The sequence below is a fragment of the Lepidothrix coronata genome, unplaced genomic scaffold (genome assembly GCF_001604755.1).
Source record: "Lepidothrix coronata isolate B3197 unplaced genomic scaffold, Lepidothrix_coronata-1.0 Scaffold146, whole genome shotgun sequence".
NCBI classification, from domain to species: Eukaryota; Metazoa; Chordata; class Aves; order Passeriformes; family Pipridae; genus Lepidothrix; species Lepidothrix coronata.
Genome location: NW_016690326.1, coordinates 1,452,152 through 1,477,600, shown reverse-complemented (window position 1 = coordinate 1,477,600; position 25,449 = coordinate 1,452,152). Strand labels below are relative to the sequence as shown.

The window sequence follows — 25,449 nt, the reverse complement described above, 5'->3', positions numbered from 1 at the left end:
TCACAGACTCTGTCTTTACAGTCACTGCAAGGAGACATTCACCTTGAGAGCATGGTCCACCTCCTCCTTAGGGAAATGGTTTGGATGTGGGTGGTGATTTGCTCTCAAGAAGAGCACTTTTTTGCTTGGGCTGGAAAAGGAAATTGGCTACCTAGCCAAGAGTTGCCCCTGTCCCAGTTCCTGCTGCCTGTGCAGCCTGTCCCATGGAAGGGACAGCAGCTGCTGTCAGGAAAGGTGATTCCAATCTGTCTCCACTGAATTTGTCCTCAGTGTCAAGTGCTGTTATAGGATATAATCTACAGGAGGGGTATATTGAGCTGCAATCAGGGTTACAAACAGCAAAAGTGTCCACTCATGAAATATCTTAATTTATTAATGCAACAGAATATCTCCAGGGCTGGTGGGCAGTGATCACCTCTGAGATGGGGGACAGCCCTAGTACATCACTGAACTGCTTTCTAAAGACTTTTGAGAAGGAAAAGGATTCAGAGGTTCATTTGTGACCAGTTTTAACTGAATATATAAGAAGTCATAGGAAAACAATTCTGCCTCAGAGTTGTTTTGACTACTTTTCTGCGACCAAAGAGCTCATGACTTGGTGATACTATTGTCATTTTGGTGGTCTTTATGGATGGCAGGGAGGTAGGAAAACCTTGGGGCTGCCCTTCATCTGTTGGCAACACAGGTACAGCCACTGCCACTACCTCCACATGAGGTCACCAAAGCCATTGCAAGTCCAATATTTTAGGGTTCAGGGTTTCTTCTGGACTACAGCTAGTGCCTCCCCAGTTCAATGTCCCATTGTAGTTTACCAGAGAATAACACAATTATTTGGATCAGTTTGGAAAGTCACTCTGAATTGTCAGGCCAGAAGAATAGGCTGAAGGCAAATGTTCCCGACTTGGAGATACTGGGGCTATTGTACCAGAGAAGGAGGCCATAGTACCTCTGTGCCATTAGTGTCCATTTTCAAGATGATTTGTAACTAACAATAGCTTATTGTACTTTTCTTTGGTCTGCGTCCTAAAGTAAATGTTCCTTTAGTTTATATAACCTTTTTGCCATTTTCTGTTCAGGTGCTTTTGCAGAACATGCTGCTTCAGTCTTGTTTAAGTGTTACTGGGTTATCCTCAGGGATAAGACCTGAATATTTTTTTTTTGTGGACTTTGGCAGCCTTTAACTTGGACTGAGCTCTGACCACTGGCTTTTTCAAGCCTTCTCAAGCCTTTGCAGTAAAGCTGTCAAGGGCCAACTGAATGGCATTGGCTTGGCACACCCGTGCCAAAGCCTCCTCTGTGGAGCTCATTGTCTGATGACACCAAAAGCAAACAAGAATTCAAGGAGGCACAAAGTTGAGGATAAGTCAGAGCAATCCAGTGAAGCAGCCAAAGGGGTTATTAGACAGAGGTTTCCATGCAGTATTCACCAGTAGGTTTCATGTAGAAGCACATAATGGAATAAATCACTAAAACTGGGCCAGGAAATGGAAAAAGCCTGACATTGGAGTTTAAATATCCCCCAGGCTCAGGGGGTGTTTTATGAAGCAATATAACTATAAAAATAGGGCATCCTTCTCAGGGACAGTGTGGTTTTCTGTGCCTTGGATTTGTTTTTCAGCTGTTCCAGGGTTACTTACTGAGTGTTTGTTACTTAGATGATTTCTTTCTGCTTTGTGTTCGAAATGGCCTCAAGTTGCATCAAGGGAGCTTTAGATCTGATATTAGGAAAAATTTATTCATGGAAAGGGTTGTCAAGCATTGGAAGAGGCTGCTCAGGGAAGTGGTAGAGTCACCATCCCTGGAGGGATTTAAAAGACGTGTAGATGTGACACTTGAGGACATGGTTTAGTGGTGGCCGTGGCAGTGCTGGGGTCATGTTTGAACTTGATGATCCTGAAGATCTTTTCCAGTCCAAACATTTCAATGACAAGGAAGCAATGATCAGGCAAAGACAAACACATTCAAGAGGAAACATTGAATTTTTGTGGTTTAGGAGAGAGGTAGAACAATACCAAGTTTCAAGTGTCACTAACTTGAAAGGTGGTTCAGGTTACAGTTCACTGAAGTGGGTGCCTGCTTGGCCATAGATAGAGGAATGTTGGATAGATGGATAGATAGAGGTTACTGTGGTGGGAAACAGCAAGAAATCACAGAATTGCAAAATGGAAAGGATCACTGGAGGTCATCTAGTTCAACCTCTCTGCTCAGGCACGGTCCCCAATCATCTCATGAACTCAGTGCTTTCCAGACTGCAAATATATTCAGTAACCATCTCCAGGGTGCAGGTGACAGACACCCTGGTGCTGCTCAGCCTGCTGCTCCATCACTGCTCGGGTGCATAATGCTGCAGAGCCCTGAGGCTGACTTTCTTACTCACCTTGAGCAAAAGCCCGAGCAGCTTCAAAATGTTCAGATTTCTCTCAAAAGCCACTCAACAGTTATGCTAGGAAAGCTTGGTTTTTAGCTTGGAAAGAGACACTGAAAGAATCAGAAGCAAGCAGGTTTTAGTCCTGCTTCAGTGGACTCTTATTTTTGCACTCTTGCCGTGAATGGAAGCAGCTTTATATCCCCAGTCAAGGATGCAGCAAAGAAAAAAATAACTTTCCAGTCATTTTTGCATACAGCTGCAGCATCAGGCATCTCAAATTTAGTGCTGAAATGCAGCTGGTCCCACTCCACAGGCTGCAGCCCTTGGCTCTGGAGCTGGGAACAGAGCGGCTGAGCTGTGCCAAGGGTTGACAAACTTTGATGTGTTTCACACTGGTGGCAGTCCAGCCTCAGGATTTGTGACCTGTACATGTACCAGTACATATCACAGAGGCAATATTTTAATATAAATGTCCTCTTCCTTTCCTTGTTTGTCTGACTTATCTTTATAGCGTTATCAATGTTTTCTGAGTCTACAGTAATTTTTCTTATAAAACAAAGAGGGGGAAGAATTAGGTAAATCATTTAAATTTTGATTGATAAGTGGAATGTAGAAAACAATGCTTAGTCTTTTCATATTGAGCAGAGATATCTTTTTTCACCTTTTATCAGCACTTACCCATCTGTGACTTGAAAAACAAAACCCACAATTTTACTTGAGTGTGTCTGCACCCAAACTTAATTCAAAAACTTTATCAAAAAATTTATGCCTTTCAAAATTATGTCTGCTGATAATTTCCCTTGGTTTATCTTTTTTTTCATGTGTTACATTTGCTAGAGGCATGTGGATGGGCCTAGACACTCTGTCATTCTCTTGAGGGATGTGAGAGAGTGACAAGGCTCATCCCACTGATTTTTAAATATTCATTTCAGAAGAATATTTAAATGGTTTTTAAAGCATTTTTATAATCATATGTTCCTCAAAAAAAAAAGAAAAAAGAAATCCAGAAATAATTATTCAAACTCATTGTATCAGTTGCACAGGTCTATTTAACTGGCTGTTAGCAAAGAAAATAATTTGGGAACTGAAAAATTTCCTCAGACCTCTATGTTTAAAGGAGTATAACTCTGGTATGCAGCCATTTCATCCATCAGTATGTTCACACTCAGAAATGTTCATTCTCTTGTTGTAATTTATTGTTTGATACAGTTTTATTTGATTCTTTGCCATGCCCTGGGCTCTGGTTGCATGCTCTCTGCGGATCAACGAGTAGATAGGAACAAAGCAGAAAGCAGTAGTGGAAGGAGCCTGTCTCCAGCTGGCAGACATCCACACAGCCCAGGAGGGGTTCCCAGACTTTCACCAGCTGAGGTGAGGCCCTGTAATTTTAAACATACTGTGAATCTCCAAAGAAAAAGCATTTATATAGTATATTGCTTCCTGCCTATTTTTCATTCATAGAAATAAAACATTAATTTTGTTCAAGCCCCCTGAAGAATGAGGAATGTTTGGCTGTACTGCTTTAAGCCCTTTTTCACTGTTCCCTTTAAAGCTGAGCTGCAGCCCATGCCCCAGGGCCCTTGCTGAGCATGGCCAGTCATGGCCCCCTGACCAAGCACTGGAGCAGATCTGTGGCACAGATGGATCCACTTACACCACTGAATGTGGGATCCGTGCCTATAATGTGTCAGTCCGATGGAAAGAACATGCTTTCCAAGTGACAGTCCCCTAGCCCCTGGCCTCTCCCTGTGCTTTTCCGATTTGTTCTCCTTTTCTCCCTCTTCACTTGCTGGTTGTGCTTGGGGGGTAAATCATGAAGATTTAGCAGAGAAAAGAAAATAGCTGCAGAAAGTATCCAGAGTGGAAATTCAAATGATGTAGCATATTCAGATGGCAGAGGTTTGTTGACTGCAAAAAGACTTCACTGGTGGTGGTTAACTCAGATGAACTTTCCTTTACTTGCATCATTTGGGAGTTTTATTTACATTCCCAGCACCAGTTCCCTTTTGGGAAAATGGTCATACTGAGTCTCTAATGGCAGACTTTCACCTCCTCAGAGAGCTTGGGACACTCAGGGGCTCAGGAACAGCAGCTATCCCAGTGACTAAGAAGGAAAGCAAACCAAGAAGCAGCCTGAACTCCCATTGCTCTGTGTGGCAGCATCCCAAACAGTGTCAGCCGGATGCTGAGCAGGCAGCGCACGATTGGATGTAAGTGATGCATATACCTTCTGTTGACATTTTATTTGGCAGTGATTTAACGCTAGCTTTCTAATATTGCTGTTCTCCACAGGCTGCTTTCAAATGTAGGAAGAGAAGGATGGCAAAAAGATGCAAAATATGAGACAAGTAGCAAAAATATTTCTTTGCTATGGAAGCACTCACAAACAACCTTCACTGTCGGCAGCAGGAGAGTGTAGCATAACCCATTTCAAGACCAGAAAAGGAGACACACAAAACCTTTGCAGATATCAGTATTCAGCTCTCCTGAGATAAGAATTTTTTTGTCAGGTTGCAAATGGGGCATTGCCCAAGCCAGGTCATGTAGGGGCCATATGATCATGCATAACATTACAGTTGTTATATATAATACTTTCATAGTGCAATGGTTAAGAGATGGTAGAATACCTGCTGTCTACCTCTGTCTACCTGCTGTCTACTGTGAAATAGTGAAATCTTGTAATTTGGCAGCATGTTCCTTTCTGTCAGCACCAACTGTGCTTCACCCATGTCTAGCTGCAAAGAATCAGCCAGTGGTCTCATTAGAGCTCAACTCTGTAGAATAAATGAAATTGTTCTTTCTTTTGATGTTAATAACGAAGATGTGTTCAGTGGTTGTGATGCTTATAGTCCTTCAGCTACTGAAATTCTTTCCATCCAGTTCATCTTGTCCCAGTCAAACATTCAAGTTACAGCACCATGATGTATCCTGCCTCTCAGACTATCCTCCCTGCCTTTCCCACTAGGGCAAGCAGTGGGTTTTCATTCTTAGCCTCTTGCACCCTATCCCTTGTTGCTGCTTTATTTACAAGATCATTCTTAAAAAGCCAAACCACCATTAATCCCAAATTCCAGAGGTTACTGGTTTTCTTCCCATATATGAAAACAACCACCTTCACTTGTCTCTTCCAAACATTGTTTCTCATATGCATTTTTGCTGGCTTGTTGGTTGATAAGGTGAGACCCGGGAGCATGCTTTTGTTGGGTGATCTACTTGCTTCTGTTCTGCATCACCTCCTCCTGCGGTTTCACATGGAAAGAAAACTTTGCCTGGGGATGTGGTATGTTGATCTTCCCTGGGGCAGTTCTGAGGCAGAGTGATGCCTGCAGGTCACTCTGGCAGCAACGGACTGGCACCTCCAGGAACAGCTGCTTTGCACTCCTACAAAGGAGGACATACTCCTGAAGTGTTTATCTAACTGAAAAACCATTTTACAATAACTCCTCCCATACATGTCATTATCTGTGTATAAACTTCACCCCTTGGTCTCTCAAGTTGGGCAGAGCCTCAGCTTACCCTGTCCTGAGCTTTCACGAAGCAGGTCCCAGATCCTGGCCCAAAGGGCTGTGGACCTACAGACTGAACGATGATTGCAGACTTGGTCTGGTCCAGAATCCCTGTGTCCAAGGCTTTGGCCATTTACCCAAGGAAATTCTCCCTTGGTTACCTACCATTCCAGGAAGAGCTAAGAAAAGTCCAGTCCTCCTGGCCTCTGATAAAGAGCATAAAAGGAAACCATAACTCATTTACAGCCAGATCTCCCCAAATCCCCAAATTGTCGTGTTCCTTACCAAGAGGAGGGAGATGTAAACACTGAAGGTTAATTACCCTTTTGTCAAGAACACTTTGTGGTCTATAGACATATCTGTCAATCTTACAAAACAGAACTGAGGGGAGAGAGCACTGAAGGCATGTTCCTATGATAAATTAATGAGACTTGGCAGCTCACTGTGAAGAGATGATCCCTGTGCTTCCTGGGAGACAGTAACCTGGCTCCTCAGCCAGCCAGGCCACAGATTTCATACTGCAGTTGCATCCGGGATGCTTATCCCTCTGTAAACAAACTCTGAAATCCAGCTGTACAGGGATCAAACGATCTTCCTTGAGGCCTTAGCTTTCCCCTTTGCTGCTCAGCAAGCAGCAAGGACTCATCCCACCCATACTGGATCGCTTTTCTCAGCCCTGCTTGTTAGTCATTTAAAATATCTTATTTTTACCTATCAGCCTCTCTTGGCAATGACGCTCCTTGGTGGGTCACGCAGCTGTCTGAAATCCAAGGGACACAGCCACAATCCCCCTGTGGGGGGATGATGTGTGTGCTGCTAGATGACTGGTAGTTTGAAAATGTGTTCAACTATTCCCCTGGTTTATATAACCTCAAAGCAATTTGCTTTCATGGCAGAACATGCTTATTCATTCTATTTTAACTGCATTGTGCTATAAATACTGTCTCCTTGCAGATAAGAATCTATTGAATTTTATTATCTTTTTCCTACCTTTGTAAGATTTTCTCCTGACCCTAGCTTGTGAAGGAGACTTTCCCAGCCCTAGTAGTGAAGTTTCCAGGTTGATTTTCTCCTGCCAGGCAGCCATGAATGGTGTCAATCCCAGGTCAGCTTCCTTGCAGCCACCTCCTCGTTGTTCCTTCTTGGGCTGTGGCAAAGATGAACTGAGTGCTCAGTGATGCAGAGCTGAGATCACTGAAGTGTCAGGGAAACTGATTAAACCAATGATTTCCTCTGACCAGCTGCAGGTTAATATCTCTGCATTACCTCCAACCCACCTTCCTGCAGCACGTTCACTTCAAAGAGCAATAACCTGGGTCAGTGTCCAGCAAAACTGTGTTGTTTGCTGCCTCCTTTTTCTGATGCTCATTCTAGCATTTTCCTACTTTCCTATGAGTAACCTCTGCCCTGTGCAATGGAGCCCTGACCTGACATCCTCATCATCTGGAAACTTCACAGAGCTGGAGCACAGCACGAGCTGCAGGTGTGTCCTCGGAGCTGATACTGCTGAGACCCACGTCTGGTCCAGGCTGCAGCACAGCAGTGAAGTGGCCGATATTTTGGCAGCTGATTTTTCACGGCGCAGATAACTTTGTAAGTTTGAATGCTGATGCTCTTCTGGAGAGGGGTTGTGGTGCCAGAGTGCTGGGCTGCTGCAGTAGTGGAGGGACTTTGAAACCACTGAGAGCTAATAATGTCCTCAAATTTGAACAGTTTAGCATGTGGAGTTTTTAAAAAATTACTGTAATTCACTCTTTTTGTTGTACATGTTACTGGTGACCTCCTGTAAGAATGTCCTGGGAGATCTTTGTAGAGCTTACATGTGACCCTTTAGTAAAAGTTGTAGGAAAACTGAGGCTGCTCTCCTGGGTCATAGAGAAGTATTATGTTTCCTTATTCATAAAACTATTTATAGGAGAGAGCATTATAAAAGTACCATATACATAAAATAATTCAGATTGTAAGAGCTCTCAAGAGGTCTCTAGCTCAACCCGTGCTCAAAGCAAGGCCAAAGTCAAAGTCAGCTCAGATGCCCAAGGCCTTTCTTGTTCAATTTAGTTTTCAATATCACTGAGGAAGGACATGCATGGCCTCTCTGGTTCCTGTGCTTAATCATCCTCATGGCAATGAATAATTCCTCACATTAATTCAGAATTTAATCTTTTTGCGATACAGCTGTGCTAAGACTCTGACTCTGCCTTATCTATAACCCCATCAGGGAGCTGCAGAGAGCAATCTATTAGCAGATAGCCATCTACTCTCCAGGATGAAGAATCTCAGCTCCTTCAGCTTCCCTGGAAAGCCCTGTGCTCCAGTCCCTGGGCAGCCTGTTGGCCTCTGTTGGACTCGTTCCTGTGTGTCAACATCTGCCTTTGCAGTGGGGCCAAGTACATTTAATTCATTGCATAAGTAATGTGAAACCATGTTAGCCTTCACCTGCAGGGTACAAAGTTCTGCACAGGTCTTATTAGTTCAGGAAAACATCCACCGGCATTACCTGGATCAAGTTCTATTTAATAAGTTCATAAAACATGGATATGTTTTGATATCGAGATGTTTTAATCATATCAGTGACTTTATTTGCTTTATTGCTTAGTTCAAATGGGGCCTTCAGGCACTAAGAGGCAGAGCTTCCATTTGTGCTCCATTGGTTTCTCCAGGCTTGTGGCTCAATGCAAATAGTTGTTCGCCACACTGTGGCCAAGAGAAAGCCAAAGATGAAAACTACAGTCTGAACTGTGTTCTGCAGGTGGCTTGAAGTGATTAGAGGCGTTTTCATGAAAGAGCTACAACTACTTATTGTTATTTCCCACTTTTAAAAAAGCTTTTTGTTAGTTAAATAATGTGACAAAACCCAGGAGGGTTTGGAAAAGTGCATTAAATAATTTTTCATTTGTTTATCAGTGTATTATTTATGCTGAGAAGCCACATATCTGCTAAGAAAATTTTCCAGCATCAGTTTTGATTATTTTAGAGACTATGAAATTGATACTGCAAAAAATTGTGATGGAAAATGTAAAACAAGAAATTACTTAAGTGAGAGAGGATGTTGTATAATTGCCAAACCCTGCCCTGGTGTCAGCCCACAGACCCTGTGGTGCTCAGGACCATAACAAGTGGTACATGGAGATGTGGCACTGCCTTTGCTTACTTGCAGATCACAGAATCATAGAATTTTTTGGGTTGGAAGAGACCTTAAAGATCATCTTGTTCCAACCCTTCTGCCATGGGCAGGGACATCTTCCACTATCCCAGGTTGCTCCAAGCCCTGTCCAACCTGGCCTTGAACACTTCCAGGGATGAGGCAGCCACAGCTGCTCTGGGCAGCCTGTGCCAGGGCCTCACCATCCTTACAGGGAAGAATTTCTTCCTAATACCTGATCTAAATTGACCCTCCTTCACCTTAAAACCATTTCCCCTTGTTAAAAGTCCATCTTTAGCTCTTGTAGGATCTCTGTCCTTGTGCTGGCTGCTGCACACAGGAGGATTTTCCTTTAGCCAAATGGTCATTAGCCAGATGCTGCATCTGACTTTGAGGATTAGAAGACCATAATGAAGTGGATTACAGCATGTGATCAGTGGCAGGATTGCAGATCAAATCCTCTTTCTAGCTATTCTTCCAGGAGTAGCTAGGAGCTGAGCAACCTGTCCTACAGCATGAGCTTACACAGCTGTGGGATTTTTCCATGCTGTTTTCAGAGGTGAGATAATCTGGAGCTGTAAATCTGGAGGCTGTGGATGTTATCTGGTTAAAGGCTGTGCATGTATCTGAAACCTGGTGATTTCTGGGTGTTACTTTTGTGACTTGTCTGGGGGATACCTGAATAGTTCATGGGGGACTGGTGTTCCCCAGTCACCACTTAATTGTCACTGACTTGAGTCTCCCTAGATTTTCTGTAGATGAGAGAGTGAAGAAATGGATCTGCTGAACATCTGAGGCACTGTGGTGGTCAGAGGAAATCTGTGCTGCTCAGGGCCAGTAAGTGCCAAACCCAGTGCTGAACCCAGCAGTTGCAGTGGAAAATTTTTCTTTGATGTATGCAGGCAACACACGCCAACCTGTGGCAGGAATGTGCTCTCCACCCATCAGGAGAGAGGTTGGTGCTGCCTAGAGGACAACACTGTCCAGGGCAGGCAGCAGCATTGAGCACCATGTAGGAGGAAACCTGTCAAAAGTTTCCAGGTTGGGGCTGGGAAGTCCAGTGAGAATGATTCACAGAGGTCTTGCTGCCTGGCTAGAGAAGGCAGTGGCAAAATTCATATTTAACCCAGAAAGATGGACCCTCTTCCAACTGTGCAGAGCCTATATGGGTGTTCTGATGAAGGCAGCAAGGTTGGCATGTGACAGCGTGCTCCTGCACACACTCAGGGAAAAGTATTTGGCTTCCAGACACCATCCCCAAGACACATCAGGGCAATACATCTTGAAGATGTGCCAAATCTGTCTGAAATATTCATGTATGCTCCCTGTAATTTATGGAAACAATCACAGCAGCATAATTATTTTGATGCTTCTCCCTGTGAAGAATCTCTTAGGTAAAAATGTAATCTTTGTATCAACACAGCCATGCTGCAGCCTTCTGAGCATGCCAGTGCCAGCATAGGTGATTCCATACACTGTACAGTATATCCATCTAAGGATCAAAATATACCCTTTAGACTACTGTGATGTATCAGACACGAACATATTTGCTTGGGCTGAATTTCAATGATTTCAGCTAAATTCCATTTGTCTGATGGGTGGTACCTTGTGCCTACCCTAGGCACAGTGATTAGCTCCCACCACCAAAAAACCCCCCAGGTATTCTTGACATTTTGGACCCGTGAAAGGCATGAGGAACTCAGGTTACAGGCAGAACCCACTCCTGCAAAATTACAGCTACTAGAACAGCAGAGGTGCAGACCTCCTCCTAGGAAGGAGCAATTTGGAGATGGCACAAAGGCTGCTGGTGAGAGACAGACAGGAAAATTGGGACAGCTTTTATATTTTAAGTATCATTTTCTAAAATATCTGCAAGAGGAAAGGACCTACTGTACTTTCAAGTGTAGCTGGTGCTATGTAAATAGGTTCCCATACCTTCAGTGTCTTTTGTTCTTCAGATGGCTTGGCGGAACACTGAGTTGGTCGGTGTGTTTAACTGGGACTGGGTCTGTAAATAAGTGCTCCCTGCTGGTAAGGTTCAAGTGACATTTTTAGTGACAGATTTTTAACCTGCTTTCAAGTCTTCTACTGAGCTCTTCTATACCCAGGCAGTGAAACTGTCAAGAAGCCTTTGCTTTAGTCAAACCAGTGCTAAATACCATTGGCTTCAGGTTAGACACAGTACTGCTAAACTTGCCTGACAAAGCTCAACCAGTTCTGCTGATGGGAAAGCCACACCTGACCTGTGTTTGTATCTAGTGGTGAATATGTGGGGAAAAAAAGCCACACAAAACCAGAAAGGAAAGCAGAGACTTGGCCTGATCTGCAAACAGGATGATACTGCATCCTGCCTAAGCTGCTCCCTGAAGGGAGATGTTGCTCTGTGAGAGACAAATGAAGGGCCTACTGTTTACTCTCCTCAATATTTTGTGCTCCTTATATTTCTACTAGAATCCTTAAGAGGTTCCTTTTGTACAAAGGACTGTTTGTTTGGTTTTGACCACTGGGACCTTGTGATACTTGTCTTGAGCTATTAACCAGGTGTCCAGCCAAAATCAATTGCCCAGCAGACGCAGACCATTACCTGAACAGTCAAGACCTCAATAAATATTACCAGCCTCATTGTACTGGTGACAGATTCTGCTGTTGTTTTATGTTACAGTTGAACAGTTTAGACATTGCATTTGTATATATTTGCAGTCAGCCTTGAAGAGACCATCTTGTGAGCAGCACAGGAGCTCAGCCTGCAGATTCAAGACACTTCCACCATGACTGCAGTGGGTGTTTTCGTGCTCCTCTCCTTCGCGCTTTGCTGCGTCCCAGGTAAGTAACTCTTAAGGTGCCACAGAAGCTTCGTGTCTGATTCCTGTCTGTCTTTAAAAGCATAAGATAGTGGCTTCAAAGAGAGAAAATCTTCTCCTTCAGAGCACTCGGCTGCCTTGGTGCATTGGTATTGTGCAGGATGCAGGAGCATATTTCGGGACAGTCCTCAAAGGCTCATGGCTGTAGCTGGTTGTCTGTCATAAATACAAATAACTGCAAGTGGAGTTCTGTGCTGGCAACTAGTGCTGTTACACTTTTTATACCGATGTTTTAACACCCTTACACTGCTTAGACTTGTTGTACAATTACAGCAAATGGATCAATACTTGAAATAAGGCCATAAGAAGAGGGTCAGACCTCCAGTAACTAGTTGTGAAAATATTGTAATGTCATAGGCAAGTTCTTTGCAGGACCCTGGCAAATTTCCTGCAATACTTTTTCTGCTAATAGAACAACAAGAGGTGAAAACAAGCCAGAGTCTGATGTTCTCATTGCTTATTTACAACTGATGAAATCACAGAGCCAAAGACATTTTTTTTTCACACTTGGCTTCTTTAAAATGCATATTTCTGACAATGGGTGCTGTATGTATTTGCTTATCCTGCAGGTGACTATTTGCATTTGTCTATATTGATTCAGGTGTATTTTCAAATACGTAACGGCAGCTCTTTAGGGTCAAAACGGATATGTGAAAAGATAAGGAAGGAAAAGTTCTTCTATTTTCAATTAGTAAGTCTACCTATCTCAAAACAGAAAAGAACAAAGCTATTGAAAATGTGTTTCATCACAGGCAGCAATAAGCAATGCTATTATACTTATCAACATAGAGAAAAAAATCATACATAATTTATTTAGTTCAAAACCCAATCACTGGAAATCATTCAGCTTGGCCCTGTGTATAGGAATTTTACACCTGTATTTCCAGCTTTAACTGACGTCTTATCATATTGGCTTTGTTTCATGCTTTCTGCCTCTCTTTTCCAGATGCTGCCTTTGGGATTGAGGTGAGTAGAAGAATTCTTTCTGTCACTTTTCTCAAGTATGTGGCCTGGTAAAGACATAACAAAAGGAATGGGAAAAACCTCCAGCCCGTAGATGTTCTGCTGTTTTTTGCCTAGTGTGACACTGGTGTCATTGTAATCAGATTCTACAGTGTAAAACATTAAATTTTACTGCTCTTGGCTTTACATCTATGCTGTATGTTAATAATGTTTTAGTAATAATGATACAAAATTTTTTGATTAATTAATTTTTCAGCAACTTTAGACTGGTCTAAGCTTTAATCTGGTCATATATAACTGGTTTTAAACTGATAGCAATAGACTGGTATCAGAACCAATGTGAGGGCAACCTAGTGAAAGACTAAAATACTGTGAGCTGCTCCAGCTTCCATGCACCAGGTCATTAGTCTTGGTCCTCTGAAAAAAAACATTATCAGGGTACTGAGAATGAAAGAGTAAAAACAGAAGTGCACTGGAGGGGCCACAGGAATAGGAGAACAAGGGACCAGTGGAGAGCCTTTATAAAACGATGCCAAGTGAACATGAGAGACCACCACTGATTTACCCCATCCAAGGGGCTGCATGGCTATAGCCCTCTCCTCCTCCTCCTCTCCTGCTCTGTGGGAAGGTCCCTGCAGGAAGGATTCACCTGTTCCCAGACTGACCCACCAGCACAAGTTTTTGCTGTGGTAGTGAAAACTGGTTGTACTTGGTCACTGTCTCATACAAAATGAGGGTTGTGAATGTCAAATGACTTCTCCACCTTGTTGCTGTACGTTCCCTTGGCAGGTGGACTGCAGCACATATCCCAACACTACAAACGAGGAAGGCAAAGAAGTGTTGGTGTGCAGCGAGGCCGTCAGCCCCATCTGTGGTTCTGATGGAGTCACCTACGGCAACGAGTGCCTGCTCTGTGCCTACAACAAGTATGTACTGCATGGGAGATCTCAGGCAGCGATGCTTAGGGCTCCTGGCAGCACCACTTTTCAATAGTCAGTGACCTATCTTGTCAGTTGTGTCAGTTCCTTCAAAATGAGTTTGGCTATCACTTTGTGGTGCTCTGGTGCTTAGACTTTGCTTTAGTCACTGTGTCTCTCTTTTGCTTGTGTAATTTATTCAGGTTTTTCTTCTCCAGCTCAAGGATCAGCCAGATGACAGCTCTGAGAGCACATCTCATCACAGCTGAAGGATGGAGAGATGCTCTGCTCTGAGTTGTCCAAAATGGTCATAAAGCTCCCAGGGTTTTACATCCCTGCCAGCCACTCAGTTGCTTAGGGAGAATGGCACTACCTTCTCAAAAATACATATATGAACCTAACTGAGAAAGAGTCAGTTTTCCCTTGCATTAGTTACATATTTCCAGCACCTAGGATGTAGTGATGTCTTTGCTGAACTTCTAACATTTGTCTTTCCTTCTCCAGAGAATACGGAACCAATGTCAGCAAAGACCACGATGGAGAATGCAAGGAAGTTGTCCCTGTAAGTGAAACCAAGGGCAAAACAAGGGGCATGTCCTGCTTCTGAGTGCCCAAAGCTGCTTATGGAGTTCCCAAAGATGTAACTCAAACTCTAAACAAGAGCACATATGAGATGTCAGAATCTTGCAATGGCCATCTGCAAGTGGACTTTCATAGTGGCACACAAAAAAAGCCTTTTTCCTGCTGTGGTGGTATCCTGCGTGGCCAGACAGAAACACTCACCAGATCTACTTGCTTCCTTTAAGCAAGTCTTCAGCAGTGTGCTGTTGTGTGTTCCCTCGACAGGTGGACTGCAGTAGGTACCCCAACACAACAAGTGAGGAAGGCAAAGTGGTGCTGCTCTGCAACAAAGACCTCAACCCCATCTGTGGTACCGACTGGGTCACCTACGACAACGAGTGCCTGCTGTGTGCCCGTAACCTGTGAGTACTGTGTGTGCTCAGGCTTAGTGCTCCTGGCAACTGCTCTTCTGAGTATCAGCACTTCTACCAAGGCCTTTTCTGTAAGGTGCTCGGACTCTGACCCTCCTCTTTCCCTCATAACAAGACCTTGTTTTCCTTTGTGATTAGAAGGAAAACTGCCTTTAATCTAGAAGGAGAAGTAGAGGGCTGAGGGGGGATCAAACACAGGACAGAATGCTTCTCTGAGGTAAGTTATAAGGATCTGTGTGACAGACGCTGCCTTGCAGAGGACAACAACTAACCTAAGGGGCATCCATATTCCACACAACCTCTTTCCTCATCCACTGTAACGCTCTGGACTCTCTCTTGTCCTTCGCATTATGCCGTAAAACAACATTCTGGCAAGCAGTGACACCACCTGAGCTGGTGTCTAGAGCCATGTGGACACATGATAAGCAGGATGTCTCCTATATCCCAAACATTATACCTCAGACTGACCAGCATTGCTGGGACATGGGATTCAGCAGAACAGGTTGCTTGTAGAGCTCCCTAACGCAGTTCTCTTCCCTTTCCAGAGAGGCTGGAACCAGTGTTGGCAAGAAGAATGACGGTGAATGTAAGAAGGAAATTGTCGCAGTAAGTGAATTGTGTGATGAGGGACTGGGTTTTGGTCCTGCTGTTGTCAGAGGAAGCACTGCCAGTGTCTGCAGCAGCCCCCAGACCAGCAGGGTCCTGCAGGAGTGTAACTGCTGCTGTGCTTCAGCACAGGGAAGATTTTATTTTCTCCACATATAATACCCATTATTCATGTGAACACCAGAATAGAGAGCAGGTGACTGCTCAGGAAGGGATCAGTGAAAGAATAGTAGCAGAAATAATCCATTAGGGAAGAACTGAGGAGTCTTAAAACTTCCTGTTTTAAGACTACAGGAGGGATACTGGACCTTTATAGAGGAATCAGCACCTACACTTCTCCAGAAGCTTCACCAATTTTTTTCCATTTAATTTCCTGGACAGCTTGGGAACACAGTGCAATATGATTATAGGCATGGTGCCTTTGCCAAGTGAACTTCTGCTGCTTAGAAATGCTGTGATCAGGTTATGATATACATCTCTTCAAACAGGATATTATGATCTATTTTTATATTATTAAATTCTCCTGGCATAGGAGAAACTGACACCACAGTTTATATCAGATGTGCGAGGAAGTTAATTACTTTTAGTTAGATCATTATCATCAGCACTGCAGCTGTAGCTCAGGGTTCAAGCCCTTCTGCTATTGACTCCTTCACATCAGACTCTTATTTTTACTTTTATTTTTATTTTGCAGGTTGACTGCAGTGACTACCCTAAACCTGTCTGCTCACTTGACTACATGCCTCTCTGTGGCTCGGACAACACAACATACAACAATAAGTGTAACTTCTGCAACGCAGTCGTGTATGTACAAACATGAATCACATTTGTGTTATCATTTGCCTCCTATGGGTTCAAGTTTGCACAGTTGCCGCCTTCTTGTTTGCTGGATAGTGTTGATTAGGGATTTGGAGCAGGAGAGAATGCCAGCCACCGTGCCAACCATTCTTTTTTTTTTTTTCATTAGAGCATACAAAGAGCTGTGTCTGCTTTGTTAGCATGAATGGTTTGAAGGCTATTTAACTTTAATGGAATTTTTCTTGCATGTTACAAAAGAAATTACTTTTGAAATTTCACTATAGTTTCCCCCCAAATATTTTCAGTCTTAAGAATGGGTTAAATTGTTTTGCTCATCTCTTAATAATCAAATAGCTAATGGAATTCTGACTGTGTGAGTTCCTTGGCTCTGGGGCAGGATCCCATCTGACACCATCTCTAGGAGCTAAGCTGTCTGATTCATTTTTATTTCTCCTGGCTTTCAGGGACAGCAATGGGACTATCACTTTAAGCCATTTTGGAAAATGCTGAGTATCAGTGCTGAGAGAATTCATCACAGGATCCCCACCGGCAAATCCCAGCTAAAGATCTCACCTCAGTTCATCTCACCCTCTGGGGAACTCAGCTCACTTCTGATTTTCTTTCTCAATAAACTAAATCAGCAACATTTCTTTGTCTTGTTTCATGTGTTGTCTCATGAAACATTTGCTTCTGATCTGTTGAATGATGATGCCAGGCAGAATAGGTTATGTGCTCATAGCTCTGGGATATAACAAGAGCAACATCTTGCTCCCCTCCCTCTCATAAAAGGCAGAAAATTAAATACAGATGCAGAAACCCCAGAGCTGTGTGTCTTTGCACATAAGTGATAGTTGGCCTGCATTAGTGTTCAGACCCTTTAGGTGTTTGACATTGTAAAGGGCTGGAGCAGTGACACAGGTATTCCTGGTGCATTTTCCCTGTGCAAGCAGCATCAGCAAAACCTGGTCAGACTGTGGTGTCTGTGCCCAGAGCTGTTCCCTGGATTCCTCAGCACCATCCTCATCTGAAGTGTAGCACTCTACAAGGATAGTCTATGGGCAAAGCCCATATTTTTCAGACACGTGCATGGTCCCAGTCTATTTGTCTAGGTCCTCCAAATGACTTACTACTAGGTTTTTATCATCTTGAAATCATCCTTTAGCAACCTTCAAGTGTTTTAAGATAAATGCCTTCCTAGGGATGGTGCCTACTCCTGCCCACTTGTCTTCTCTCTTAGTCTTTAATAACACAAGGCTCTTTGCCAGCCCAAGAAGTATTTCGGCAGTGTTTCACAATCCAAGGACAAAGTATCCTTCTGTTTTTTGAGAGTGTGACCTGTCATTGGCATATTGTCCATGAAATTTATTTTGCTTTTGTCCTCTGTTTGAGTATTGAATTGGTGGTTTTTTGATCCACACAAGAGTAACATAAATAAATTGGACATATCCCTTCTAAAATATAATATCTCCCACATGCATTTCTTCTGGGAGTCTGCTTGCTCTCCTTGATGGAATGAGGTCATCCCAAAAAGCGGTGCTTTGGTGGTACAACAAAGGATTTATGCTGAGATGGGCAGATGGATGAAGCAGCGATTTCCAGATTGGGTTCAACTTTTCTGGGATCCATGCTAGGGCCTCACATCATTCTGTCATCATCATACTAAAAGCTTATTACTGCAATGCTAATGGATTTTAAGGGAAATAACAATTGTAAATTTGCATAATCCCATAAAAGTTGCTCCATTCCTTGTCCTTTCCAAGTACTCCTTTCAGTGTCTGTGACACACTCTTGCTTGCCTTCCCAGTTCATTGTTTTCCTGGTTTCACTATAACTTAATGACGCTTTACTGTGGTGAAGCACAAAAATAAAAGGAGAGACTTTCTGCTACAGAAGCATTTCATTCAATGTTTTTCTCTTGAAAAAACACCTTACATAAATAGGCACTGATACGTGCACACAGAGAAAATCTGACAGCAGTTGCTGCTCAGGTTTGTACTGTCGCTCTTTTGCCTGCAGGAACTTTCTACGATCCTTCAGAAGGAAACTGTCACATATTTCACTTACAATAGCGACACAGAGGGTGTATCTAACACATCCAAACTTCTTGTGACTCCCGTTGATGAAGAAACATCCTTCTTGGCTTACAGCACGGCTTCCCTCTATCGGGATTGCCACTGCAACAAAAGACTGGGAATGTTATTCCAGAATAAGGGTGGATAAGGCAGATATGAACATGCACAAACACGCGCAAGCACACACACACCCAACCGTGCGGGCGGGAATATAAGCGCGGTTACCAGCTGAGGGCAGAATCAGGGCTGTGTTTACTGAGCAAAAGCCAAGCGCTGCTGCTCACAGACGCTCCAGCCATCATGAAGGTGACCAGTGTGTTGCTGCTGATCGCTCTGGCCCTTTGCTGCATCTCAGGTGAGTTGCTCCACTGCCTCCTGCTCTGCCTTTGAGTAAGCGCTGGCTGTCTTTAGAACCACAAAAAAACATCCCCAGACTGGAAAGAGCTTCATTCTGCAAGGACTTATTTACTCCTAGAAAGATAGTGTTGAAAAGACTTGACATCAAAGACTATCACTTATGGGGTAATATTTTAGCAACAGAACTGAGTGGGTAAGAACAACTGTGGGAACAGCTCTACTCTCAGTGCTAGTTTATGCATAATGAAAGAAGTGACATGTACGTGGTACAACCCAGAGAGTCAGACATCCAGTATTTAACCTCTGAAATGTCGCAGAAACACAAATGATTTTACTGAATGAAAATGAATATTTCCTGTAGTCATCCTGAACCGAGATGCAATTTGAGAGCCTGAACTGCTGTAGAAGCTTTATAAATTTACATCTCACTAAATACTCCTCTTGTTTAACAGTGGCAATGCATATAAGATGCTGCCTCTGTGTACTTGTCAGCTTTACGACCCTGCTTGCCTCAGTAACTTGCTTTGCTTTGAGTACATGTCCTGCTCCATCTTTTGAACCATAGAAACTGTCTTTCTCTTCTTTCATTTTCCATACCTTTTTCCATCTTGACTGAAACTCTCTTTAAAAAAAACAAAACAATACTACAGAATCAACATAGAGTAGGGCACAAAATTTTGCCTGAAATTCCTTTTGTCTAAGAAGCAATTTGCTAACACACAGTGAATTGGAAGTTGTGTATTCAGGGCATTAATTCACAGATTTTAACTCCAACAGAATTAATGAATTACATTTGTAACATATTTCCTTTTTTCTTCTTTTTTTCCCAGCTACTGGTGCAGTGCAGGTAAGGGACAGATTTTTCTACTTTTGATCCTTTATTTCCTTAAAGGAGTTTTTGTATGAGTCCTTACTAATCACATTGTGACTGAGCCTTTGAAAATCCTGAGACATCCAGCTGTCTGAAGAGTATTTGCCATAGATATTGTTGGGTGAAATTGTCATTTTCATCTGATGACAGTTTTAACAAGTAGGGCGATATCCAGTTCATGTCCCACTTATTGTCAAAGTTACTGCAGCATCATTTACAGTGGTTACTCAGGCTCTACCTGGTGGGAGGCAACATATTACTGTATCCTGCCCTATCCCTGGGCTTTTTCTCAGCATCTGTTTCTGGACAATAAGTGGCGAGCTCAGGGCGTGTGTGGGGTCTCCTAACGTCACCTTTCTTGCATATCTTTGGTTGAGAGCTTTTTTTTTATTATGAATACAGTTTGCAGCCCAGTACTGCAATAACCAGCTGGCATCCAGAAACTTCTGCACCATGGAGTACATGCCACACTGCGGGTCTAACGGAGTCACATACGGCAACAAATGCTTATTCTGCAATGCATACGCGTACGTATGAAATCAGTCTCTTCACTAACTAAATTAACTTAGCTCGAACTAGCAAATCAGATTTGGAGACTGGTTGGAGAAGTAAAGTTCTTTTATTTTGTTTACCTGTTATTTCACCAGCAAGGTTTGTTTGTTTGTTTGTTTGTTTGTTTGTTTTTTTTAATTGGGAGAGTCTGCCAGGAACTGTTTTCTTACAGATATAAAGAGATAGCATAGAGTTCTCCATTTCCCTCTTAAGTGACTTGCTGAAGAGCCTTCTTCCAGCAAAAAAAGTCAATTTCCTACAGACTATTTGTCCTTTTAAATTAAGAATTTATCTTGTCTTTGTATGTTAATAATAAAAGAAAATAGATGGAATATAGTTCAGAAGTTCCTCTGTGGTGTCGAGGAGAGACAGACCAACAGTAAAAGCTCAGATGTTCCATCTCTGAGCTACTGATTTCCTTCTCTGCAGGAGAAGCCGTCGGACTCTTGAACTGAGGTCTATGAGTGCCTGTTGAGTTCTCAACAGCCTTCATCCGAGAAAGAGGATCTCTCCCTGGCAATGTTCCCCATGGCAGATGATTTCCTAAAGTCTTGACCTGACCCTTGAAAGCTTCTGATAAACCTTGAAACCTCTGCTTAATAAAAAAAAAAGCCATCAACATTTATGTCTTGCCTTAGTCTCATTCTGGTTTTACCTAAGATGTTGCATGATTATAATGCTGCAACAGTCCTGGGGTGTGGAAATTAATGGGGAAATTATTCCAGGGAGAGGGAGTACAATGTTCTGATCTACAAAAAAATCAATCCCAACTGCAAAGGCAATGGGTAGATCTTGTGGACATCAGCCTTCATCCAGCTTTCCGAAAGAAAACCAGGGCTGGAGATGCATCCTGCTGCTCCTGTCAATTTACTCCACGGAGGGTATCACAGACAGCATCTCTGCCTGGGTGAGAGGATTGGCCTCCCTCCACAGCTGCTTCTGTCAAATACCTGCAGCCTCACCCAGCATTACTGTTTCGCAGACTGGCAGCATAAAGAGGCCCCAGGTGAACCTCAGTGTTCACATAACTAAAGGCAGTCCCAAGATTGTTGCAGATGGGGTGTTTTGGGGTTGTTTTGCAAAAGCCATGGTGGCAAAGAGGGTCTTGCTGGCACCATGAGCTGCTCATCCTTGTTTCAGTTTTCCAGGGTTATTCCCAATTTCTTATGCCCACAAGAGAAGAGGCAAAGAAGGTGAGATTCCAAACTGCCTCTCTTCCCCTCGCAGGCAGGACTAGAAACCCACCTTTTTCAACCTGCTTTGCTTCCCAAAGCAATGGCACAGGATGTTTTCTCTGGGCAAGCAGGATACCTTGCTGCCCATGTTCGTGTCTGTAATGTTCATTGCTGTGGGGTATTGCAGAAAACCAGTGGGCAGCCAGTCCTAACACACTTGATGCTCAGAGTACTGCTAACAATCACTGCCATTCCAGCACCTCACCCATCAATGAGCTGCTGCTTGTACGTAGTGACGTCAACTGCCACTTGTAGAGGATCCTTTGAGATTCTTCGGCCTCTGGAAATCTCGGCTGATGAAAGAAAGGTCTCAGAGTCACAGTGTTAATTTATTATTCATTAAAAGTGAGGCGCTGGCAGTGCCTCGTGCTATACAGGCAGCAAGTCTCATAGTCAAATACTTAATGATCTTAAGTGACAATGTGTCACTTCCCAGAGACTGGAGAGAGCACTCTCTAAAAGGAGACAATTTATTTCCAAAAGACATGACTCTCTGCAACCATTTAGTGCCAAGTCCCTTCCTGAGGCTGGAATATCCCTTCTGTGAGAGGGGAGTCTGTGTGCAGGAAGGCATTTCAATGTCAGATGTGATCTCTGAGGACCAAGGTAAATTGAGGCTCTGGGAGGTAGTGCCAGGGGTGTGGGGCTCGTGGGGTTCATGCTCCTTCTTCTCCCTCTCCACAGAGTGTGGGAATCGGGGTAAGAAAACACCAGCTCCAGCACTTATTTTCTCTCCTGGGGAGCAGCAGAGAGGATGAGGATGGCCCTCAGGAACCATGATGCCTTGAAGACAAGAAGAGCTCCTGATCGTGCTGAAGATCCCTGTGATCCTCAGAGGGCATCTTCCAGGGGCCCTGTCTGCTAAACAGGAAAATCCATCAGGAGATTGAGGGGAAACTGTGAGTAGAAAGGAACCGGGACAGATCCTCCTCCCTGATGCAGAGCTAGCAGTGTTGCTCAGGCGTAACAAAGGGCAGAGCAGGACCCCAGTTGGCACTCCTGGCCTCCCGCCCCAGTAGGCTCATCCTCCCATCCTGCTCCGTAGGACAGAGAGAAAGAAAGTCCTCTTTTATGGGCAACTTGTTGGAAATAATATTTTTTACTGCTTCTCAATAAAATCCTGCCACAACAGCACAAAATCCTCTCACCATTACTAATCTAACTCTCCCTCCAGGAAATTCAAGTCAGGAAACATTGTCTGCCTGCCGAGGTATCTTATGGTACAATTCTCTAAGCAGTATTCTCGGCACTTCATGTCATTATCTGTTGTTTGTGAATGTAGGAAATGCCATTCAATTACCTCACAATCTGATTAACACATTGCATGTACTTTTTTCTTTCTGTTTTATTTTATTATTCTACTTGTTACTGGCCAAAATATACCTCAGGCCAGTCTAGACCTTTCTGTTAATGCAGTTTCTCTCTGAGGCTTCATGCAGGATAAATGGTTTGTTATTATGCTCTTTCTTGATGAGGAGAAAAATAAAACTATATTTTAAAAGGAAGTTAATTGTGGACGTCATTTTAGGGGACTGTCTGTGTCAGAGCTATTGCAGCGAGGCAGAGCTAAGATTTACTGCAGGACTGGGATCCTCAGCCTTTTGCTATTAGCATGCAGCTTCCAGACAGTTAAATTATTCCAGACACTCTTGCCTATGATATCATCTATTCTTAAAAGACTGGAGATATGCAGGCAGCAATCAGATGGCTGAACTACACGGAGAAATATTAGGTGAGTGCGGCTTAGAGCAGGGGGTTTGCTGGCTGTAAATTGAATTTATGTCCTGATAGAAGATCCAGCTCTGCCCCCGTGTGCAGAGGTCTGGGAACAGCAACATGTCTGGGAGCTCTTCCAATGTTCCACATCGCCAGTCAACCGCAGAGGAACGCGGTTTGCGCTGGTTTCTACAGCAGCACAGGCTCGAGCGTGGTACCGCTTTGTTCTCGATTACGGTGTGACAGCAGGGCACCGGAGCAAGGACAATGATACCTCAGCAGGAATAACAACACGTGGACTTGTATGCACACATCCACCTTTTTTTTTTTTTAAAAAAAAAAAGGGGTATCATTGCTCTTTGTAGCCAGATGAAGCCTGTGACAAGTTTTAAACTAAAGCAGGGAACATCAATGAAGAATTCTGTAGGTCTTGGTTGACTATGGACTTGCTTGAGATAGGGAATCTCAAGACAAGAGCAGAAGCTTCCCTGGAGAATACCACTGCTATGGGAAGAAATACTTCTAGATTAGAACATGGGTAGAATTTCCAGAATTATTGGAAATTTACCTTAATACAAGAGAACCCATCATATCACTGCCAACATTTACCCCATTCATGTGGCCATAACCATCTTGAATGTTTGCCCTCTAAGAACCTAAAACAGCAGGAAGAGTTTTATTTCAGCTTTTCTATGGATATCATATCTGTAGAAATGCTAAAATAATCCTATGGTGAAAACCACTTTACTGAGCCCACTGTCATGATATTCCTGAAACTCAGAATCACAGAATCTCGAAATGACTGAATAGTTTAGGTTGGAAGGGACCCCTGGAGTTCATCCAATCCAACTCCTCTGTCAAGGTAGGGTCATCTGGAGCAGGCGACACAGGAACTCATCCAGGGGGGTTTTGAATGTCTCCAGAGAGAGAGACTCCACAACCTCCCACATATCTGTTCCAGTGCTCTGCCACCATCAGTGTAAAGAAGTTCTTTCTCATATTGAGGTGAAACTTGTGTTTTAAGTTTAAGGCCATTACTCCTTGTCCTGTAGCTGGGCATCACTGAAAAGAGTCTGGCACCTTCACACACATCACAGAGGGGTTTGGGTAGGTGGATGCACTCTGCCCTTCCCATTTGCAACACGTGTATCACATTTCCTGAGGCTCACTGTCTGGGAACAGTTGTTTTTGACTGTTCCTAATGTCTGTTTTCAGCCCATCTTCTTCCCCACAATTATTCCTGTCCTGTTCCTTCTGTTTCCTATTAATGTTGCTCCTTGTGCAATCTCTGTTATATCTGCCCCAGCAGCTCTCCCAGCCCTGCCCTGGCTGCTGTCCATTATCTCCTATCCCTTCCCACAGACCCTGTAGCAGGGCTCCTTATTTGCTTCTCCTTTTCTCCCTGCTGCCCCGTGAAGTGGCAGGAGTTATGGGAGGAGAACTGCTTTTGGAGCAGTCCTGGCTGGCCTCTCAGACCCTCAGAAGCCGCATGGGGATCAGAGGGGATCTTCACAGGGGATCTTCCCAGCGGATCTAGCTAATGAAAGGGCGGGTGTTGGGCAAACATGAGAGCAGTGCCACTCCCTGGCAGATACCTGCCATGTGTGATTTCAGTCTTGCAGGAGAGGAAACAGAAGCATCACAGCTTCTGCTAGCTGAGGATCTCTGATCTGGAGGTGAGTATGGAGAAGCTCAGGCTGCAGGGCTGAAGAGGAGACAGACTCTGTTCCTGTAGCCTCCCCAGCCACCACAGATCTGGCAAGCACCACATCCACCAGCAGCTGGTGCAAGTTGTGAGGAAGCTTTGTTTTCAGGTTTTGGCATTCCTGCCCCTGGAAAATAATAATTATTAATGCTTCCGTGACTAATGCTTCCTTTCCAAATATGCTCACAATCAGCTCAAGGAATCTGAAAGTCAACTCACTCAGGATACTAAGAATGCAACAGAAACAACTTTCAAAGGAACCCTTCAACTTGTGATATTTGTGAATGAGATCCAAATAGCATTATTCATTTATTTTTCAGGAAAATGATTTCATTGATATAATCAGGCCAAATCCCACAAGCTCTATTCTGTGACTACAATTCCCTTACACTTTCAGCTATGTTTTTATGATTTATCTGCTCATGCCAAGTGTTGAACATCTCCCAGGATAATAAGAAAACCAATTCTGATTTTCTATTTAAAACTCAGGCTGCCTTTAAGCCACATGTATGAATCAAACCTCTTCTAAAGCACAAACAAGTTCCATCCGTCACTTCCTTCCATGACTACCTTAAATCAAAAATTTATTATTTCATGCAATATCCCTTATTTGTTTTTCCATACACCTGTGATAGAGTTGAACCACTTAGCAGAGCCTAGCACATTATTTATCACTTATCTTCCCTAAAACATGACTTTCAGCTGACACTCTAAATTTAATGCCATATAATTGTGGGGGAAGGGGGGAGCCTAACGGCTCGCCTTCTGTTTGCAGCTACTGGAAATTT

General features: G+C 43.5%; 2 protein-coding genes across 6 annotated transcripts; both read left to right on the top strand.

Moving 5' to 3' along the window:
- The first annotated feature begins 1,882 nt into the window (after positions 1 to 1,882).
- LOC108503815 (ovomucoid-like) lies at positions 1,883 to 16,872 on the top strand. Of its 5 annotated transcripts, none has more exons than XM_017828170.1 (11): positions 1,883 to 3,739; positions 4,426 to 4,578; positions 7,333 to 7,467; positions 11,717 to 11,839; positions 12,824 to 12,843; positions 13,630 to 13,766; positions 14,262 to 14,319; positions 14,604 to 14,740; positions 15,295 to 15,355; positions 16,050 to 16,159; positions 16,618 to 16,872. In XM_017828170.1, exons 4-11 carry the CDS (start codon positions 11,785 to 11,787, stop codon positions 16,661 to 16,663), a joined length of 624 nt encoding a protein of 207 aa, XP_017683659.1. In that variant the 5' UTR covers positions 1,883 to 3,739; positions 4,426 to 4,578; positions 7,333 to 7,467; positions 11,717 to 11,784; the 3' UTR covers positions 16,664 to 16,872. The 5 variants fall into 5 exon arrangements, with proteins under 5 accessions (XP_017683659.1, XP_017683657.1, XP_017683656.1 ...); XM_017828168.1 differs by having other exon boundaries at positions 7,271 to 7,467; XM_017828167.1 differs by having other exon boundaries at positions 7,249 to 7,467.
- A 1,544-nt stretch (positions 16,873 to 18,416) lies between these two features.
- Positions 18,417 to 20,558, top strand: LOC108503784 (ovomucoid-like). The gene is made up of 4 exons (XM_017828090.1): positions 18,417 to 18,580; positions 19,413 to 19,429; positions 19,856 to 19,980; positions 20,435 to 20,558. The coding sequence occupies exons 1-4, from the start codon at positions 18,526 to 18,528 to the stop codon at positions 20,478 to 20,480; spliced, it is 243 nt and encodes an 80-aa protein (XP_017683579.1). The 5' UTR covers positions 18,417 to 18,525; the 3' UTR covers positions 20,481 to 20,558.
- The last annotated feature ends 4,891 nt before the right edge of the window (positions 20,559 to 25,449 follow it).